Source organism: Aquarana catesbeiana, linkage group LG02 (genome assembly GCF_042186555.1).
Source record: "Aquarana catesbeiana isolate 2022-GZ linkage group LG02, ASM4218655v1, whole genome shotgun sequence".
In the NCBI taxonomy this organism is placed as follows: domain Eukaryota; kingdom Metazoa; phylum Chordata; class Amphibia; order Anura; family Ranidae; genus Aquarana; species Aquarana catesbeiana.
Genome location: NC_133325.1, coordinates 641,144,779 through 641,167,628, shown reverse-complemented (window position 1 = coordinate 641,167,628; position 22,850 = coordinate 641,144,779). Strand labels below are relative to the sequence as shown.

At 42.2% G+C, this 22,850-nt stretch overlaps 1 protein-coding gene across 7 annotated transcripts in view; it reads left to right on the top strand.

The window, feature by feature from the left end:
• Positions 1–22,850, top strand: part of CDKL5 (cyclin dependent kinase like 5) — a 571,173-nt gene that overhangs the window by 490,652 nt on the left and 57,671 nt on the right. For 5 of the 7 annotated variants that reach the window (XM_073616452.1, XM_073616446.1, XM_073616449.1 and 2 more), the window contains one exon: positions 15,427–15,531. The exons of 1 other annotated variant lie outside the window; for it this stretch is intronic. In XM_073616452.1, coding sequence (XP_073472553.1) covers positions 15,427–15,531 — 105 coding nt within the window. The remainder of the gene's footprint in view (positions 1–15,426; positions 15,532–22,850) is intronic. One more of the 7 variants, XM_073616450.1, reaches the window with a different exon arrangement.

The window sequence follows — 22,850 nt, the reverse complement described above, 5'->3', positions numbered from 1 at the left end:
CTTTACTATCAAACCCCAAACGTGTTTGATTTCCTTCAGGAGAGGAGAGGGTCTGGATCCTACCCATGATGGGGAACTTGTCTTGCTCCTCATTTGTGGATAGCTGGCCCCCATTGTTTAGTGGGTCTGTGACCATGGTGCATTCTCGATTTTCCTGTGGCTCCGCGATTTCTCCCATCGCCACAGGAAAAGTAGAATTAGGACCCATATCTTCACCTCCCCAGTACTTTTCATATTCCTCTGTGTCCCCTATTTTATAGGCACAAGTAGGTGCCGTAGCATTAGCATGTTCACATCTGCTAGCCCCAGCCACCTGTCCTTTGAGAATTGAAATTGTTTGTAGCAACTGTGACTCTGTTTGTGTGCACTGTGTGTGATCTATAAATTTTCCTTTCTTAGTTTCATGTAACTGATTTTGGATCACTTTATATGCAGTAATTATGTGGTCCAGTTCAGTCTCCACTTTGGTTAGCCTGTTTTTATATTGTACCACTTCTTTTTGAGCCAATTTGTACTTTTTAACATTTTCCTCCTGTGAGGCATTAACCATTTGATTAAGGGTAGTTAAGGTTTGTACTTGGTTATGTAAAGCTGTATTCTCCTTTTCCCTCTTAGAAATTGTACTATTTTTATTATAGACTATATCTTCTAATTGCTGTATTTTAGCATTCATAGCCATGCAAGCCGAATACATGCCTGCTACAGCTAAACTTTTGAGCTTTTTATCCTTTTTGGTTGTTTTAAATTGTTCTTCAAATAACTCTTGGACATAGTCCCAAGGCGAACCTTGTAATCTAGCATCACATGCAAATTCATTGCTCTTATATTTAAGAGTATAACTTGCTACAAACTTTTCTAGAGAGGACATGGCTGCCATTATCAACAAATAATATGCACAATTTGTAAGCTAGATTAAGTTAAATGTTCCCCTGTACTATACAGTCACTATAGAAGGAGGGAAAAAACAATAAACAGAAACTCCAATAGAATAAAAATTCTGAAAATACAGTAAAGTGTAGAAAATAAAAGATATTTTCAGCTCTCAATAACACAATCTTTCAGCTTAGTGGAGACACCCTCACTAGCCTGTAGCCTACACACAATAGACTGTAGTTTACCTTGTCTGGGCCTACACCCGCAAAACAATAGACCCGGGGGATAAAGGTAACAATAGTAAAGCCACCAGGATCAAATAGGGTGGGTAGCCCTCTAGGTTTACAATAGAAAGGTAAACACAGCCGTGTTTACACCAATGTTAAACCAAATTCAGTTTAAAAAAAAAAAAAAAAATCTACCACAAACTCAGATTATCAAATAATTTTGGATAGGGTTTATCCTTAACAAAAAAAAATTTCAAGGTATAATACAGTATGCTAGAGGCACCTTATACCCTATAATAATAATCTTTATCAAATATTAGCTTTAGTAACAAGACGTCCACCGTTTTGTACTTTAACTCACGCCAATGAAAATATTACTGCTTGTAAATTCTCACAGCTAAAAAAAACAAACAAATAAACCAAACTACTCTCTTGTAGCTCATTTCCAATGTCCTTCACACAATACTATGCCTTTAGTGGACACACCATTTAAATTAAAAACAAAAATCTGTTGATCCTTTTCAACAAAACTAAGACCACCCTCAATCGGTGTCTTTCCAATGAAACACATGTACTCACCATGCAGCACACTCAAACCCTGGTTAGATAGAGAGCAATGAAGCTTGGTGAGCCCAAAAGAAACAAAAACAAAACAAAAAAAAAATTTTTCCCGCTCTGTACTTCCTCCCCATTACATTTAATCCGGATTATAATGGTACATCCAAAGTACTTTTTTTCAAGTATAATTACGGGATATTAAGCAAAACAAAATATGTGGTGTATCCTCCCTCCTTTTTAGAGTTCATCTAATACCCACTAATAAAACAACCAATTACCTATATTTTTCCCTAGATAAAATTGTTCTGACCTCCAATTTCCGGGAAAAACTGACTCAGTTTAAATTCCCCCCCAATAACCTTAATCTGCCTTACACAAATCTCGGTATTATATTAAATACTTTCAGTCTTGTAATCTACTTCAGTGGTCGCCATCTGTTACCCTGAAAAATCTATATTTAAGATTTTTCATATCTCATAGATATGAGGTGGGTTAAATAAGAGTTCTTTTTGACGAAGAGTGAAAGCTTAAAATATAACAACATTTATTAGGAAGCAGTTGGAAGTCTAGCTAATACACAATCATCTGTCTATCGCCTTACACCAAGGAAGAAAATATTAGGTTGAAATAAAGTATTTACATTAAGGAATACAGGGTATATTCCTCAATACAGTAATCTACACACATATTTAGTTACAAGTAAAAGGGCATTCCTTTCCCATAATTACCCATCCTTACCAAAGCTCCTTTCAGCTTGCTGGTCATCAGAGAGAGAGACCCTAGCTCCCCCTTGCCTCTGAGTATATCAAACCAAGCTGATGTCTCATTGGTTGGCCTAGCTTGGATCATGATTGGAGGGCTTACTCCATAAGTCGGCCCCCTTTCATGCAAATCCTTGTGACTATGTTGGCCAAGTGTGTCAATTGTATTTCCCCAGGAAGTTAGGTCCATTGCATATCCCAGCATGGCACTCTTTCAAAGGAGTAGGTGTAGAACAATGGAATTGGCTCTCCCTTGTTTGCATATACAAGCCTTGGGCCTTGGGCCTTTGCTCTTAGCAAAAACTTAAATGAAACCCTTTTTGAAATATATTCATTATTACCATATTTTACAGTTATTAATGGAGATTTCACACAAACTTATAAGGCAACAAACATTTAAAAATATAACATAAAACCAATATGGAACATAGGAAAAATAAAGTAGATATGGTGCTGTTCAATACCCGTGTTAAAAAACTTTCAACTAATATAAATAAATAAATAGGTGAATATTTAAATATTAGTGCAATTTTTCAAAAGAAATACACATACAATATGTTATCAAACTATGGTGAACAAAATAATTTCCTGTGTTAATATGTTAAATCAATAATTCCCCACTGAAAGTTACTATGAAACTTTACATATTTCCATTGTGATTTAAAGTGCTTTTGTGCAAAAACTTGTGAATTGAATTACTAATCTAAATATAAAAATACTAATAAAGAATTTATTATTGCCGATATAAAGTTCTTTTGGTATCCAAAGAATAAAGTGCTTCTGTGTTGGTGAAAAACAGTATAGTCCGTTTTTAAAAGGGTGATCACAGCATGCGTGCTCTTTCTGTGCTCTTATTGTGGCCGCACTCACCGGAGCCCCCCCCCCCCTCTTGGGGTGTGGAGCGTTCACAGTATCTGCCACTGTGCAGCAATCTGAGGGTTGGATATTCCTGGTGTATTAATAGTTGTCACTGAGCTTTGAAAGTCTGATACATTGAAAGTCCACCCAGTCTTTCACGTGTCTTTGCTGAAACCTGTAACTCCCAATTCTTTTCCTGGTCGAAATACCGGCCCACCTGAACATGCACTTTTGCTATATTTCCGATAACACTTCATCCCTTTCTGGTATGTAGATATTAGACAGAAGCCAGTAAGACATAGGAAGGAATTCACAAGCTGACCTCATTAGCACACACTTGCGGCTGCTTTCCAGCAGATCACAACCACCCCAGTAGGTGCATGGTTTTCTAATACCCCATGGAGAAGGTCTAGGGCTATAATTATTGCTTTCGCTCTAACGATCGCGGCGAAACCTCATATGTGTGGTTTGAACACCGTTTTCATATGCCGGGTGCTACTCACGTATGCGTTTGCTTCTGCGCATGAGCTCGTCGGGATAGGGCACTTTAAAAAAAAAAATTATTATTATTTATTTTACTTTTAGTTTTTTGTTTTGAAACAGTTAAATAGTTAAAAAAAAATGGGTCACTTTTATTCCTATTACAAGGAATGTAAACATCCCTTGTAATAGAAAAAAAGTATGACAGGACCTCTTAAATATGAGATCTGGGGTCAAAAAGACCTCAGATCTCATATTTACACTAAAATGCAATAAAAAAAAAATTAGGTGCCATCTTCCCCTAAGTCGGCAGCCAGGCATCCACGGGAGAGGACACAGCAGCCACCAGCACATGAGACACTCTTCATTCATAGTAAGTATTGTCCCTGGTGTATTTTTTTTTTTAATCACTAAACTTTTAAGGTGCATAATTATAGTTGGTGGTTATGTGACACCCTAGCTAAAAATGATGCAGTTCAATACCTTATTGCAGAGTGCCACTGGGCGGGCACGTAACTGCCCGCTGCTCTCCTCCTCTCCTCCCCTCCTCCCAGCTGACATCAGAGGGGAATCTCAGCCCCTCCTGCTGTAGTCCTTAGATAAGGGGAGGAGAGCAGTGGGATGTCCCGTGACCGCACAGCAGCGCTCTGAAATAAGGTATTGGGCTGGATAATTTTTATAAAACAATGTGCTACACTGTGCTACATAGCTGCATATGACAGAGGGGATTCTAGTAATTACACAGAGTGACTTTACAATCACTTTAACTAAGCTTTAACAATACAGAACAGGGTGTTTGTTGGCCACCTACCTTTACTGTTGCAGCAAACAGATGCTGCTGCAACACTGCTGTCTGGCTGTTCCTGGCAATTTTTACCTGAGCATATTTTTCCTCCTCGTATTATCAGTAATATATGTTTGACCTTTGTGGAAGCATTTTCTTCAACCATTCAGATTAGGCCCCTTTCACACTGGGGTGTAGGCGGTAAAGCGCCGTTATTTTTAGCGGCGCTTTACCGTCGTATTTGCGGGGGTATTCAGCCACTAGCGGGGTGCTTTTAACCCCCGCTAGCTGCCAAAAAAGGGTTAAAACCATCCGCAAAGTGCTGCTGCAGCAGCGCTTTGCCGGCGGTATAGCCTTGCTGCCCTATTGATTTCAATGGGCAGGAGCAGTGGAGGAGCGGTGTATACACTGCTCCTTCACCGCTCCAAAGATGCTGCTAGCAGGACTTTTTTTACCGTCCTGCCAGCGCACCGTACCAGTGTAAAAGCCTTCGGGCTTTCACACTGAAAAGACAGGAGCGGCTCTTTCAGGGCGCTTTGCAGGCGCTATTTTTAGCGCTGTAGCGCCTGCAAAGCGCCCCAGTGTGAAAGGGGTCTTAGAGGTTTTTTTTTACCAGAACCAGAGTGTTCTCCTTTATAAACCTTTTTTAGCAGTTTGTCAATCTTATTTTTAGGACAGTTTTCCATTGTTAAGTTTTGAAAACAATCACATGGTAGTGATCTCATAGAAATAATAAAGTGTATTCGGGTTAAACTATGCTTCAGCAAAAACACCTCCTGTTATCTCGCATCACTGAATATAATTTGTGTTCCTGTGGAATTAGGCTATAATGGAGCTTTAGCCTAGTTTTCTCTTATCACGTTTTGTGTGCTCTGCTTCTTTCTGTGCTACGCTGTGCCCTTCTATATTCATCCTTGCTGCAGTTTCTTAAAACAGAAACAAATGTATTATGGTAATGCGCAGCACTGTCAATGTTCGGTGTGTGAGGGAGTGGGTGTTTTTGTGTGGGTTGTGCAAATATTTTCAAACTGCTTTTAAAATCTTCTAAGTAGGCTCTCCTTGTATAATGGAATAATTGGGAATTGTGCTGAATGAATATATTCCACAAAGTATAGCATTGTTACCTGTCTTGTTATGTTTTATGTGCTCTTTTTCTATTCTAGGTTTGATATGTTCAGATTCCGTTGCCTTGTGGAAACTGTACACTTGATGAAAAGTTGTGTCTACATTCTGTTGTTAGTTATAGATAACTATAGAAATACCTCAGTAGAAAAAAAGCAAAATGAACTTGTTAACCATTCTAAATAGAGAACAATGCTGGTGGTTTTCAGTGCAGAACCACATTATTGTGCAAAAACTAGGTGCTGTAAATTAAGAATGCTTTTAGAAATAGAAGTGTTAATAGTTTATTTTTATCAATTAACAAAATGGGACGTAAACGAACAAAAGAGAAATTCAAATCAGTAGTTGGTGTGACCACCCTTTGCCTTCCAAACAGCATCAGTTCTTCTAGGTGCACTTGCAAACAGATTTGGAAGGAATTCAGCAATTAGGTTGCTCCAAACATCTTGGAGAAATAACCACAGATCTTCTGTGGATGTAGGCTGCCCCAAATGCCTCTGTCTCTTTATGTAATCCCAGACAAGCTTGATGATGTTCAGATCAGGGCTCGGTGGGGGTCAAACCATCACTTCCAGGACTCCTTGTTCTTCGTTATGTTAAAGATAGTTCTTAACCACTTGTTTACTGGGCACTTATACCCCCTTCCTGACCAGGCCAATTTTCAGCTTTCAGTGCTCTTACACTTTGAATGACAATTGCGCGGTCATGCAACACTAAATTTTGGACCAGTCACACTCCTCCCTGGTGGTATGGCATAATGGTTAAGTATTTGCCTGTATTTCTCAGCTTTGAGGACACCATTGATTCTGATCAAATCTACATTTGCAGAAATGCAGCCCCAAACTTGCAAGGAACCTCCACCATGCTTCACTGTTGCCTACAGACACTTATTATTGTACCGCCCTCCAGCCGTTCAGCGAACAAACTGCCTCCTGCTACAGCCAAATATTTCAAATTTAGATTTTTTAGTCCAGAGCACCTGCTGCCATTTTCTCCCCCTTATTTCCTACAATTTTGTGCATAGTTGAGTCACTTAGCCTTGTTTCCACATTTGCGGTATGGCTTTTTGGCCACAATTCTTCCATGAAGACCACTTCTGACCAGACTTCCCCGGGCGCCAAGTGGTTAATGACATTGGTTGTATGTTTAGGGCCGTCCTGCTGCAGAATACATTTTGGACCATTCACACTCCTCCCTGGTGGAATGGCATAATGGTTAAGTATTTGCCTGTATTTCTCAGCATTGAGGACACCATTGATTCTGATCAAATCTACATTTGCAGAAATGCAGCCCCAAACTTGCAAGGAACCTCCACGATGCTTCACTGTTGCCTACAGACACTTATTATTGTACCGCCCTCCAGCCATTCAGCGAACAAACTGCCTCCTGCTACAGCCAAATATTTAAAATTTAGATTTTCAGTTCAGAGCACCTGCTGTCATTTTCTCCCCCCATTTCCTACAATTTTGTGCATAGTTGAGTCGCCTTGTTTTCACATTGGCGGTATGGCTTTTTGGCCACATGAACACAACTTCTGGCCAGACTTCTCCGGACAGTAGATGGGTGTACCTTGGTCCCAGTGTTTTTTTGCCAGCTCAGTGCTGATGTCACTGCTGGACATCTTCCGATGTCGAAGGGAAGTAAGCATGATGGATGTTTCATCTGCTGCATTAAGTTTCCTTGACCAACCACTGCGTCTATGGCTCTCAACGTTGCCAGTTTCTTTGTGCTTCTTCAAAAGAGCTTAAACAACACATCTTAAAACCCCAGTCTGCTTTGAAATCTTTGCCTGGGAGAGACCTTGCTGATGCAGTATAATACCTTGTGTCTTGTTGCTGTGCTAAGTTGTGCCATGGTATATGACTGTTACACTAAACTGTCTTCCACAACCTCACCTTAGTAGCAGAGTTTGGCTGTTCCTCGCCCAGTTGTAAGCCTCTTACATGGCTATTTCAAGTTAATGACTGTTTCAACTTACATATGAAATTAATGATCATTAGCACTATGATCTACTTGGTATACCTGGTTAATCATACACATGACCTACAAAATCTCTGAGTTTTTGCAAGTGTAAGAATTGATGCTGCTTTGAAGCCAAAGGGTAGTCATACCAATATTAATTTGAATTAGATTTTTCTTCTGTTCACTCACTTTGCATTTTGTAAACTGATAAAAATAAACAATTAAACTATAATTTTTTGAAAGCATTCTTACTTTAAATAATTTATTCACACCTGCCTAAAATACCTGCAAACTACTTTACCTGCTTAGCCATACCCTTAGCCCCCCACCACATTAACGTTCCCTGTACCTGGGCCCATTCAGATCTTTCCTGACTGATACATTAACGCCCGGCCAGTCAAGATGACTAATCTAATCTAATCTTGAATCTGCAAGAAAACCGGGCAAACAAGTTGACACCAACAAGGGACAGAGGTAAGGATAATATAACTTGGCTAAAATCAACTGAAATGGTGGTCGCCCACTGACTGACCATCCAGGCTCCTGTGAAGGAATGAGAATACAGGAAGTATTATCCTGTGCTCTACAAGCCCCAACATTTAATGCATTTGAGGTAATCTTGATTTTAGCAAAAATTTAAGGTTGAAAATGTTTGTATTGGTGAAATAAACATTATATCAGAAATACAATTGACATATTAATTAAAGGAAAGTGGCAACGAGCGTACCAAATGGCTATCTCCTACAGTAGCGCTTGTGCCTGAAGTTTTCGTAAATAGTTCAATTTATGTCAAACAATAGATCAGGGGGGGAGAAAAAGGAGGAAGAAAGATAAAGGCAGAAAAGATTGGGAAGGAAGGTGGGGGGAGGGGGGAGGGGTCTGCTGGGAAAGCCTGGGATGGAAAGACAGTAACTTGACAATTGAAGGTCATCCCTACATTTTGGAGAAAAGTCATAGTAGAGGTGGAGCTGGGCTCAGGGGAACCGGGAGCATGCCACCCAGTGTATCTGAGGAGGAGAAGCGCAGCCAGACAGACTACAAAACTTTACATTTGTCATAGGTGTTTTTGTCGAGCGCCAACATCTCCTCCATTCTCATGATGTAATTCACTGTAGAGACCCAAAGGGATAAAGGGGGGTAGTGGTTGTTTTCCAAAAGAGAGGGATAAGTTGTTGGGCCGCAGACAGAAAAAAGCGTGAAAGACATTTGTGGGAGGCTATCGATCCTGGCAACATGGAAAGAAGGGCTATCTCAGGGGTTAGTTGTAAAGATTCCTCGTATATATTATCATATACCTGAAATACCTGCTTCCAGAAGGGTCGTATCCGTTCACACTCCCACCAGACATGAAGATAAGTGCCCATGGCTGCATTGCATCGCCAGCAGGAGGATGAGGTAGATGGAAACATTTTTTGTAGGGTAGCGGGGTCCCTGTACCATCTGGACATGATCTTGAAGTTCTTCTCTTGTGAGTAACAGGAGATAGAGGACTTATGTGCGAAGTCTGCCATTCCGCTCTAGAGAGGGTTTTTCCCAGGTCTGCCGACCACATCCTAGTGGGTGGGTGAGGGCCTGAATTAAGTGTGAGAGAGTAGATGTCTGGGTAGCTTCTGGAGGGAGCTTAGATGTTCTTATTCTGAGAGTGGGCGATGGATTTGAGATGAAAGGAATAGGTGTTTTGTAAAGGTTGTTAGGTGTAGGGACGTGAACCAATCGTGTGTCCCCCCAGGGACAATCGGGGTCCCGGTTCCCAGGTGGATAAAAGTGTGTGCCTGAAGCCAGGAGGAGCGGTGGAATGAGCCCAGTTGATGGGCCCCGATGCCATCCTGCCAAAAAAGACAAACGACCAGCCGGTCTATGGAAAGTCAGTCATTGGGGTCTTTGTGTGAGGAGGATCCGGGGCGTCGTTTGCGGCTTTCTTTGTGCCACTGTGGAAGGTATGGTAGGCCTGGGGTGGTGGATGCGAAGGGCTAATCAGGGATAGAGACATGCAGCAAATCCAGTGGGCTAAGGAATGTTGGGAGGTCTCCAAGAGTGCGGAAAATGGCTGTCTTGACATCGTGATGAACCCAAAGCTGAAAAGGGAAGCGCCATTGGTATTTCAGCTGGCGAGATTGTAAAAGATGTGTGAGGGGCTTGAGAGCTTTCCGCATGGTCAAAGTTTGACGTGATAGGTCAGGTAGAAGCATCACGAGGGTAGTGTTGAAAAGAATAGTATCCTGAGTGCTGGCAGCACGCATGATGGCTTCTTTAATGTTATAAAAGTGTACTCTGCATAGGGTGTCACGCACAAATGAGGGTTTCCTGGGGCCGGAGGTCCTATGGACACGGTCAAGTTCAAGGGGATTGTCTTTAGGCAATTGCAATTGGTGACTCAGCTATAATTGAGCATTGGGTTGTGCCACATCCAATAATATAGAAAAGAAACAAAATCCCCTTGTGGCGGACTTGTAGGGCACAGAAATCATTTGAGAAAAATTAATCTAGTTTGCAAAGTGTTTATTCAATATAATAAGTACAACATATAAAAACCACATAAAAAAGATACAATAGAACAAATTTACAGTGCTGTCATCACAATATAGTACAAGTAGTAAACCAGTAATTCTTGTACCCGACGCGTTTCGGAGCACATATGTGTATATCCTTCCTCAAGGGTATAATTAAGCGAGAATACTAAGTGTTATATCTTGAGATGACAACCCTTTCAGACCATGCAGATTAAAAACATATGAATGCAAAAAGATGTTCCAAGTTTGCTTGAGCTGGAGGTCCAACACAAGTGGCGTGCCTCAAAAAGAGGGCTGCCTAGCCTGAAAAGCTGACCCAGTTCCCCCACACATAAACCAGACCAGGAGGGGAGGCCAGGGGACCCACCGGGGCCAAAAAAAGGAAAAAGACCCTGCCAAAAGTGAGTAAGAACCACTTGAGTGTGCAAAAAACGTTATTTGTTGTAGAGAGCACAGTCACAACTATTGAACTTGTGACCGTTCACTCCAGCATCCAGCACAGAATTGACCAAGTTGTGGTGACTGTGCTCTCTACAACAAATAACATTTTTTGCACACTCAAGTGGTTCTTGGTCTTTTTCCTCTTTTTGGCCCCAGTGGGTCCCCTGGCCTCCCCTACCGGTCTGGTTTATGTGTGAGGGAACTGGGTCAGCTTTTCAGGCTAGGCACCCCTCTTTTTGAGGCACGCCACTTGTGTTGGACCTCTGGCTCAAGCAAACTGGGAACATCTTTTTGCATTCATATGTTTTTAATCTGCATGGTCTGAAAGGGTTGTCATCTCAATATATATAACACTTAGTATTCTCGCTTAATTATACCCTTGAGGAAGGAGATACACATATGTGCTCCGAAACGCGTCGGTGAAAGAATTACTGGTTTACTACTTGTACTATATTGTGATGACAGCACTGTAAATTTGTTCTATTGGATCTTTTTTATGTGTTTTTTATATTTTGTACTTATTATATTGAATAAACACTTTTCAAACTAGATTAGGTTTTCTCAAACAATTTCTGTGCCCTAAAAGTCCACCACAAGGGGATTTTGTTTCTTTTCTTAAGCATTTGCAAGAGCTGATTGAAAATGGCTGTCACTGCCGCTTTTAAATCTTTGGGTTCCACGGATTCAGGTATCCCGCGCACACGGATGTTGTTGCGTCTATCTCTATTCTCTATGTCATCTTGCTGGTATGATAGGTGTTGCAGCATGACTGTGTGGGTATTTAGTATTTCTTCATGGGACTGTACAGTGGCATGTAGGCCCTCGGTGGTGTTTTCTATGTCCTCAAAACGAGCCCCAATGTCCTTTTGAGGCTCATTTATCTCCTGTTTGTATGTTTTTTCAGTGCATTTTACACATTGTTTAAAGTCAGCCTCTGTGGGGAGAGAACGCATGTAAATGTGCGGGGATCTCATTTGTGATTCCATGTCCCATCCATCCTCCGATCCCAGGGAGGTATTAGAGTGGCTCCTGGAGCATCTGGAGGGGCGATCCTGGGTCCCAGGGGGTGGATGGCAGGTCTGCAATCCAGCCAGGGAGTCTAGGGCTGATTCAGAGCGGGCCGGGGATGGATGTGCCGGCGCCATCTTGTATTCCGTCCGGCGCTGGGCCGTGGCCAAAGATTGGGTGTAAAAGTGCCCCAAATTGCCCCCCTGGATGAGATCCCCCTGTCCCCTTCGCCTCCTTATACTTATCCTTCCCCATGGAGACCGGTTAGGCAGCGTTCTGTGGTGCGGTGAAGCCCTGTAGAGCCACAGGATGCAGGAGCTGAGATACTACATGTCCTCCAGCTCCATGCGGCAAGCCACTCCCCAAATTTTAGCAAAAATGTAGGCAGATCATATCAAAATGTCTTTTAACCACTTTAGTCCCCGGGTTTAATTTGGTATGAAAAAAACTGTAACGTAATATTGGACCAACATCCCATATGTCACAATCAACAACCTGATCAACTCTTTGCGAAAGAGATGTGCTGCACTGCACTGACTGGTTTTCGGAACCCCCCGATCTCCCCAATACAGTAAAGCTGCACATTTTAGAGTGGCCTTTTATTGTGGCCAGCCTAAGGCTGTGCAATAATCATGCTGTCCAATCAGCATCTTGGTATGCCACACCTGTGAGGTGGATGGATTATCTCAGCAAAGAAGAAGTGCTCACTAACACAGATTTAGACAGATTTGTGAACAATATTTGACAGAAATAGGCCTTTTGTGTACATAGAAAAAGTTGTAGATCTTTGAGATTAGCTCATGATAAATAGGGGCAAACACAAGTGTTGCGTTTATGATTTTGATTGGTGTATGTTAAAAATCAACAATTTCCAGAACATCCCATACAGCTCTTTAGCAACAGATCACTTCTAATAGTGATCTCTTGTTGTCTGCAATCAGTGATTAGCAGTGATCTACTGCTACAGGTATAAGCTGGATAGAGCGCAGCACCTCTGCCCACGCCTCCATGCTCAGGGGAAGCGCCGCGACGTCACTTGTGATATCACTACACTCCCAATGTTACTGACAGCTGGCTGCAGCTCTAGTGCCAGGGGGCCCATAGAAGCCCCTAAGTCAGGCTGGTGTTTTAAAATATCACTAGGACAAATAGCCACTGCCCCTATGCCATTTTGTGTATTTAAACTGACCATCCTCGTTACCCCAAAACTAAATCTCCTTGAAACAGTGCATCTCAGTGACTGCATGGAAATGGGCCACTTCTGGCATGTGTAGTGTCACATTTGTTTACCATTATAAATTGTGCAATGAGTGATTGGCAGAATGCTGAACTTCTTGTTAAAGATGTAACCATACCATGTGCAAGTATCTAGCCTAAGGGAATGCAGACAAACATTACAGTAGACACAGACTAATGGAATTTGTCCCAGGTGCATTTAAAATGCAGTGTTCATAGCAGTGCTTAGAACATATAACACATCTGCTTGCTGTAAGAAAAGTTTTTTTTTTTCTTTTAAATGGAGCACTGATTAGGAAATGCACTTCTGAACAGTCTGTGATGTTCTGTGTTTGATTTTTTGATAAGCCAAATTTACTTTTTCAAAGTGTGTGTTACCTGTGATATATATATATATATATATATATATATATATATATATATATATATATATATATATATATATATATGTATTTACATACAATATTAATATTGTATGGATGTATTGTTATTGTACACAGAACCCTCTTTAATGCATTTTAAGCATGGTAATAATAGAATGCCCAGCAAATGTTAAAGGAGTTGTAAACCCTCGTTTTGTTTTTTTAAATAACAAACATATCATACCTCCACTGTGCATTTAGTTTTGCACAGAATGGCCCCGATCCACCTGTTCTGGGGTCCCTCGGTGGCACTGTCAGATCCTCCCCGCATTGGTAACCCCACTAGGAGAAGCGCTCTCCCTGGGGGTTACCGTGCGGGCGCGCTCCCGAGTTCAGAATGCAGGACTCGGCCCTGCCCCCCCCGGCGCCCACGTCATAGGATTTGATTGACAGCAGGGAGGGGGCGCCAATGGCTGCGCTGCTATCAATCTATCCAATCAAGAGCCGAGACAACGGGCAGAGAGGTAGAGCGTGTCTCCGCCGAGGGAACGATCAGGCTCAGGTGAGTAAAACGGGGGATAGGGGGCTGGTCAGTGTCAGAAGTTTTTTCACCTTAATGCATAGGATACATTAAGGTGAAAAAACACGAGGGTTTACAACCCCTTTAAGTAAAGTGGAGTAGAGCACTTTCATGTATCTTAATGAATGAGGTGAAACAATGTGAAAATGTGCATTGCAAAGACTACCCAATGCAGAAAAAATTTAAAATAACACAGGATGTTCCCCACACATTATTGGATAATTGAAGTCAGCACAACTTTACTTTATATTAGACCAGTGTTAAAAGCAGGCAAAACTGTTGGAATCAATGTTCCCTATTAGAAATTTTACCCAAAAATTAGTTTCAACCTTCTATAAATTGGCCTCATAGTTTAATAAAAGCCATCATTATTATTAGTATACAGGATTTATAAAGCGCCAACAGTTTACACAGCACTTTAAAACTTGAGGGTAGACAGTACACATACAATACACTTTAATACAGTAGGAATCAGAGGGCCCTGCTCCTCTAGAGCTTACAATCCAAGAATCATATATTTCGTTATCATCATTAAAGTGGAGGTCCGCTAAAAAAAAAATATTAAAAGCCAGCAGCTACAAATACTGCAGCTGCTGACTTTTAATATATGGACACTGACCTGTCCAGGGAGCCCGCGATGTCGGCAGCCGAAGCCGATCCGTCCTTCGGCTCTCGGCTGCTGCTGCTGCTGCCGCCATCCTCTGTAAGGGAATAAGGAAGTGAAGCCGTGCGGCTTCACTTCCTGGTTCCCTACTGCGCATGCGCGAGTCACGCTGCGCATCCTCTCAGGTCCCTGCTGTGTTCTGTGTCTCACAGCGGGGGAGGACGGGGTAGGCACCGGAAGTGGCATAGGTCACCGCAAGCGCCGCGGTGAGCTATGCCAGGAAGTGGGAGCAAATACCTGTATTAGACAGGTATCTGCTCCCTCCTCCTACCTGAAAGGTGCCAAATGTGACACCGGAGGGGAGAAGGAATCCAAAAAGTGGAAGTTCCATTTTTGGGTGGAACTCCGCTTTAAGTTAACTGCTGTGTTGAGTTCTCATAACTCAATACTTAGTATTAGATACTTGTTTAATAAACATGAGCCCTTGATCTCCATTTGGTCCTCCATGTTTTGCTCCTTGCTGTGACATTTCTGTGTAATAGATAAAGATCTGTAGTATCTGATAGTAAACATGATAAGCAAAAAGAGATTTGAATGTGTATTTTTTACAATTCAAGTCAGAATTTTTGTGTCTAGCACAACTACCCAGATACCAGGGGTAAGTATTTCCCTACCCTGCCCTGTCCTGCATAGCAGTCTTGTTGCTGATGAGTTGTCAACATTAGTCCAAGAAAGCAAGGGTCTGTTCTTTGTCACTTTTTGGTGGCCTAAAACCTTAAAAACAATAACCATATTATATAGTATTCTCTAAAAGTTGTTAATATTTTGTAGTTTTAACAAGTTATATTTTTACTGTAATTATTAACACAATGACCCTCATTCTGTTTCTTTTTTTTAACAACTGCTTTATTCCCTTGGTATCCGTTGGTGTTATGTGTGCCATGCAGTGTGCTGAAGTACTTGAGCTTTTATTTTTTGCTTACGTAAACTGTATTCACCAAGTAATGTGTGTTGTCTTGCTTCACAAACTGTATGATCCATATGTTTTATTTGCTGTTAGCAGGCTGACCCAGCTCTGTCAGAGGGGATCATCCACTCAAGACCACTAGCTAAAGAGCCCAACAGAGAAGGCACAGCTTCATTTAACATGCGCCAAAAGTCTGAGGTCTGAATCACGCAATATTAGCATTTAATATAATCTTGATGAAATCACATATATTTATATTCTATAATATTTGCAAAATAAGGGTAAATCATGTGGTAAACTTCAGAGTAAGGTTGGGACTAAGTAATTTTCACTGAACTCCATTCATGAATCCACTGGTGACAATTATTTATCACGAAACTAAAGCGTAACATAACGTTTGCTGGACAGGCAAAGGCTGAATAATTTCACTGAATTTTAGGTCAGACATTTAGAATCATTTTGAGAAATTTTGTATAAATTCACACAAATGTTCTTTGATGTCCATACAACAGGGACACCTTTTGTCATTTAGTTAGAACCCGAAAACTCATTGGGCCCTGCGATGGCTATTGTGAACATGTCTACCTTTTTAAAGATGATTTTATGGCAAGTCGAAGAACACAGCACATTTTTCTGATTTTTAGCATTCTTGTTACCTGGGTTTTTTTTGAGGATGCCAGTGAGCATTCTCTCTTGATTGCTGACATGGTTCAGCTAAAAGGAGGAAAAGATTTGAAAGTACCAGTGGTAGAAAAGAACTGCAATTCCTTTAACCTTAATATACTGTCTTCAAGTTATGATTTTGCCCTGTCTTATGTTCTTACCATTCCTCATTTGCATGCAAAACAGAAAAAGCTTGCTTGCTTTTCAAAATATTTGTGCTTTTGTAATATGCTTTTTTTGTCTGTCCCAAAGACAACTTACTCTATAAAATCTCAGTTCTGCTAACCGTAAACCGTTATATTTGTGCTCATTTTTCCAAAGTTACTTATAGACATATGATGTCTGTAGCTTACTCTGTCAAAGCATGTGTTAATGCCTTAATAGTCAAAGACTAAATTACATGAAAATATAAAAAAAAAAAAACTACCTGCTGTTTTCAGTCTGCTATATTAGGAAATCTTAATATTAGCTTGTTCTGACATTAGGAAACATTTTTGTTGTTCTACTACACAGTATGTGATTGTATTAAAATTAAGCTTTCATGGTGGTTTGTTCGGTATTGGTATCCACAAAGTCCTCTATACAAGGCACTGGCAACGGTCCCCCAGTCTATTCCAGCATAAAACCATTTTATGGAGCATGTTTTCAGTTGCCAGGGTTTTTTATACATGTCATTCATAGAAACTGTATTATGTGTCAACAGCAATCAGCCGTTAAAGCCAGACTTTAGTTACGGTACATTGTTTTCAGTTTTGGATAGAATTGAGAAGGGTTATAACTTCCCTCAGGTTTTATATACTTTCTTTGTCCCTGTTATGATTTTTATATCCGATTTTTAATGCTGTCTGTGTCTGCATAGGGGAGATTTCTCCTCTCTTCTATTTCGGTGTGACATGAACAAAAGAAGAAATCTCTATCATGGGAATACAGAGAACAATGAAATTCTGACAGAGGTTCTAAACTAGGGGTGTCCAACCTGCAGCCCACGACGACTATGAATGTGGCCCAACACAAAAAAAAAATGTTATGGAAGTTTTTGTAAATGTGTTTACACTCCAAGAACACGTGAGGCTGAAGAATAATTTGACAGTGTCTCTTTACTGGACTTTTATCTATCTATCTATTTTATTTATCTATTAAGTTTTATCTTCCCCCAAAAAATCCCACTCTTTACAATCATGCCTTATTCATGCCATCATTTTTTGGAAACTTCTATATTTCTGTGCAACTATTTTCAAGGATGAAGCACATGAGGGGCAAAATTAGAACCAAAATATCTCATGAGCACCTTGAGAATTCATTGAGAATTGCTACTACATCCATCCAACCAGATATCGATGTGTTAGTTTATCAAAAACAGTGTCAGATATCGCACTGGTTTTATTTTGCCCTCTTACTTTTATATTAAAAAATATTACAAAAAAAATTAAGTTTTTTTACCAAGATAGATACTTTATCTGTATCAGTGATCATTAACTTATAATCTGGCTGATTTTCTTCTGCTTATCAGCTATCCTTATTGTTAAAGAGGAAAATGTTATACTTACCTAACGGTAATTTTCCTTTCCTGATGCAAAGCATGACAGCATATACGTATGGGTAGGCTCCGCCCCCTGCCCTATGTCAGGACTGGTTATACTATATAAGTAAGTCTCCTCCCTGCCTGCAGCATTCTCTTTTTTTTCCTCACTGCTACAGCCGGGTATGCTACTGCTGAAAGCAGGATTTTATTTTTCCCTCACCTTGCCGGATGCTTCTGGCCAAGCCGCACCGGTCCAAGCCTCTCCTGTGTCGAAGCTCCCCGCTGTATGGGCAGACATGAACGCCTATATGGGGGGGCCTCCCCCTCAGGATCCAGGAAAGAGGGGGTGCAGGCATCTGGTCTAGGAGAGCCATCTTAAAACATCAGCAAACAAGGAACAACCTTACAGAGCACCAGCAGCTTTGCCGGGTGGTGCAAGATGGCGGAAACACCACTTCTGGTGGTCAGAATGGCATAGGAAGTCTCAAGAAACAACTTCCAGGTGGAGCAAGATGGCGACTGAGGCACTTTTGGTCGTGGAAAGGACGTGATTGGCAGCTCAGGAAGCCGCAGGAGGAGACTCACCCACCCCTAACAGTCAAGTGACAGAGGAAGAGGAAGTGCAGTGCGTGAGCGCTATGGCTCAAACCATGGATGGCAGATATCTCATGAAAAATTAATTGGTGTCGTATGCCATTTGACAGAACTGCCCTGTTTGGGAATACAATGGAAACAGGCAAATCAGGTATGCTCCCACAGGATGTGAAACCAAAGCAGAGACGCTTCCCTGGAAGAAAGCAGTACCCAAATAAAGTAAGAGACTTTAGGCCTTTTAGGCCTCTCAAAGAATATAGAAAAAGTGGGAAAACATCCCAAACAACGGTGGCTCGTATACAGTACTAAAGATAGGGACGGCTTCTGCCCAACAGAAACCTTTTTGAAAATGTCTCCGTCCAGATAGGGGCAGTGGGTGCCAGGCTACACAGATACACCCATGTCTAGACGGAGCGAGTCAAGGAATCCTGGGTCACAGACGTGGTCCAGCCGGGACATCGTTGGAAATTTTTATGCCTTCCCATAATTCCCCATTTTTCTCCCACACGGTTACCACACGATTAGCAGAAGGTGCGGGTGATATTCGAATACATACAAATGCTGCTACAGAAGGGCGCAAAAGAGCCAGTACCAATACTAGAGCAAATGCAAGGTTTCTAATCACCACTTTTCTTAATTCAGAAAAAGACAGGTGACTTAAGACCCGTCCTAGATCTAAGAGACCTGAACAAGAAAATCTTGGTCCAGAGCTTCAGAATGGAATCCTTGCAATCAGTGACACAGGCCCTCACAAAGGGCAATTGGATGTTGTCTCTCGACCGGAAGGATGCATACTTGCACGTTCCGGTGCATTCACATTTCCACAAATATCTACGGTTCGCAGTGTCAAACCAGCATTTTCAGTTTGTATGCCTGCCATTTGGCCTGTCAACCTCGCCCAGAACTTTCTCCAAGATTCTGTTACCAGTAATAGCCATTTCACGCAGACAAGGCCTACAAGCCTTTCATTATTTAGACGACATCCTGCTGGTGGCAAGAAGTCTGCAGTTCTTCTTAAACCATCGACAAATACTGATCAACACGTTACAAGAGTTCGGCAGGCTCATCAATTGGGAAAAAAGCCAGTTGGAAGCTACACAGAGGCTATTGTTTTTGGGTGTGATTCTCGACACCCACAGAAACACAATAGAACTCCTGAGGGAGAAGATGGCAACCCTCCTGACCAAGTTAGAAGAAACATCAAAGATGACTTATCTTTCGGCATCACGCTGCCACATTCCAGAAGGGCTTCCTCAACCAATGGCGAAAACAGTCAGTCCGACAAAAAATTTGTCTAACCCCGGAAATGAGAGGGTCCCTGGTGTGGTGGAAGAATCAGGCAAATCTCCGTAAATGCCATCAACTAGTAGCAGATCCACCACAAGTGACCACGTCGGATGATTCAGCATCAGGATGGGACGCACACTACAATGGTCTCCTAGCCCAGGGCAGATGGAGACACAGGCAAAGGGAGGTCTCCAATGTGATAGAGCTGAGGGCAGCCCTCTGTGCACTAAAAGCATTTCACACACAGATTTAAGGGACAAACGTAGTCATTCAGATGAACAACAGGGCGGCAGTCGCTTATGTGAGGAGACAAGGCGGGACTCGAACTTGGTCACTACTGACCGAAGTAACACCGATACTGGAGTGGGCGCAACAAAACCTAACCCATCTTTCAGCGGTCTACATCCCAGCCCCGCAGAACTTTGTCGCGGACACCCTGAGCAGGAAATCCCTTGACCCCAACGAGTGGTCCCTGAACTAGTCGGTCTTCCACTGGATTTGCAAACAGTGGGGGTACCCAGACCTGGATCTAATGGCAACCACAGTCAATACGAAGTGCAGGCGTTTTCTGTCCAGAGCAAGGTTCCAGGAAGCGGAAGCAGCAGATGCTCTCAACGCCAGATGGGAGTGCAGACTAGCAAATTTCTTTCCTCCAATTCCGCTAATCTTTAGGCTACTCAACAGAATAAGAACACACCCAGGAGTGGTAATAGCAATAATCCCAATATGGTCACGCAGTCTGTGGTTCGCGTTACTGCAGTCCTTGGCGGTGGAACCACCAATGCCCCTTCCAGACATACAGCAGGGTCAGGTAGTACATGCAGACCCAGGAGTTCTACACTTAGCAGCCTGGAGGCTGAAGGGAGAAAGTTAGAAGAAGCAAGGTACTCGGCAGCAGTGGTAAAAACACTGTTAGAAGCAAGAGCGCCCACCACTAACCAGACCTACTCGAGGATCTGGGAAAAGTTCAAATCCTTCGCAGAAATCCAGGAGTTTGATCCCCGGGCGCCACCGGAACCGCAAGTACTGAACTTCCTCCAAACGGGTCTAGATAAAGGCTTCAGTGTTAACACACTGAGGGTACAAATTTCAGCCCTGACAGCATTATCAGGAGTTAAGTGGTCCTCACGGTGTCTAATCCGTCAGTTCTTAAAGGCATGTGCGAGAATTCGTCCCGCAGAACGATCATATGTTCCACCATGGGACTCACTATCACAAGCCCCCTTCGGGGGAGGGCAGACTACATCATTATGGAATGTTTCCTCAAAAGCAGTATTTCTCACGCCAATCATCTCAGGAAGGAGGGTGTCAAACATACAAGCCTTAGGCTACAAACCACCATACTGCTGCCACCTGGCAGAGTAGTATTACGAACCCTTCCACGCTACAGGCCTAAAATCAATACACCATTCCATCGAAATCAGCAAATAGTACTCCCAACATTCCAGGCGGAAACATCAGAAGCACCGTACAGTCTGGACATCGCGTCCATCTTAAAAATCTACATATAGATGACAGCATCCTTTAGAAGAACAGAAAATCTGTTCGTCATTTCCAGAAGGAAGTAGAAAAGGGCTGGCAGCGTCCACAAGGACACTGGCATCGTGGCTAGTTAAGGTCATAGAGAGAGCTTATACTGCAAAGAATCTGGAACCCCCAGCGGAGCTTAGGGCTCACTCCACCCGGGGGATGGTGGCATCATGGGAGGATTTCCGAGGGGTCATCCCTGAACTAATCTGTAGAGGCGCAACATGGGCGACCTTCAATACGTTCTTGAGCCACTGTAAAGTGGACCCCGCTGCCTTAACGCCAGTGCAGTTTGGCCGTTCGGTATTGGAGGGAACGACATAAACAAAATTTTATATATATATATATATATATATATATATATATATATATATATATATAAAAAAAATATATATATAATAAATAGTAAAGCATTGCCCACCCGTCTTGTCTGGTGATTTTACACACCATACGTATATGCTGACATGCTGTGTCAGGAAAGAGGAAATTTTTATACTTACCTAACTGTAATTTTCCTTCCCTGATGCAAAGCATGAGAGCATATAGGTCGCTCCCGAAAAGGCTTCGCAGTGATACTAAGTTACGAGAATGCTGCAGGCAGGGAGGAGACTTACTTATATAGTATAACCAATCCTGACATAGGGCAGGGGGTGGAGCCTACCCATACGTATATGCTGTCATGCTGGGTCAGGAATGTATTTTATGCTTGGCCCAAGACCGTTCCTCTTATTTCAGTGTGGCCCAGGAAAGTCAAAAGGTTTGACACCCCTGTTCTAAACCTCAGTCCACTCCAGTCCAAACAGCACAGATAGTCCAGCTCCAGGCGCTCCGCTTGGCTCCCTTGCACCATGACATCACACACAACGCACGCTCAGGCACCGCTCCCCCCCCCCCGCCGGCACCACCCGAACACACTTTAGCAGGCACTTGGATGTTCTCGGCTGGCTCCGGATTAGAACTGCGCCTGTGCAGTTCCGAGCCAAGCGTCACAGCCATATTTTTTTACTGGCAACCTTTTCCTGTTACTGGCAGGAGAAAAGTGCCCATTTTTTACTGGCTGCCAGTAAAAATACTGATGGCTGGCAACACTGCCCGGGATAGCTGTGACATGGCAATCCCACGAAGCAGCAGGGTCCAGCCTATGCTGGACATCAGGAAGTACAAAAAGCAACTACAGTGATGTGAAAAAGTATTTGCCCCTTCCTGATTTTTTATTTTTTTGCATATTTCTCACACTTAAATGACTCCAATTAATCAAAAAAAAAATATTACACAAAGACAACCCGAGTAAATACAAAATGCAGTTTTTTAATGATGGTTTCATTTATTAAGGCAAAAAAGCTGTCCAAACCTGCCTGGCTTTATGTAAAAAAGTAATTGCCCCCTAAAGCTAATAACTGGTTGTGCCACCGTTGGCGGCAACAACTGCAATCAAGCGTTTGCGATAACTGGCAATGAGTCTTTCAAATTGCTGTGGAGCAATTTTGGCCCACTCTTCTTTGCAGAATTGTTTTAATTCAGCATGAACAGCCTGTGTAAGGTCATGATACAGCATCTCAATTGGATTTAAGTCTTGGCTTTGACTAGGCCACTCCAAAACCTAAATTTTGCTTTGTTTGAAGCATTTGGAGATGGACTTGCTGTTGTGTTTTGGATCATTTTCTTGCTGCATAACCCAAGTGCACGTGAGCTTGAGGTTACAAACTGCTGGCCGGACATTCTCCTTTAGGATTTTCTGGTAGAGCTCAGAATTCATGGTTCCATAAATTATGGTAAGTCATCCAGGTCCTGGAGCTGCAAAGCAGCCCCAGACCATCACGCTACCACCACCATGTCTGATTGTTGGTATGATGTTCTTGTTATGAAATGCTGTATTTTTTTTTTTTTTTGCTAGATGTAACAGGATGCACACCTTCCAAAAAGT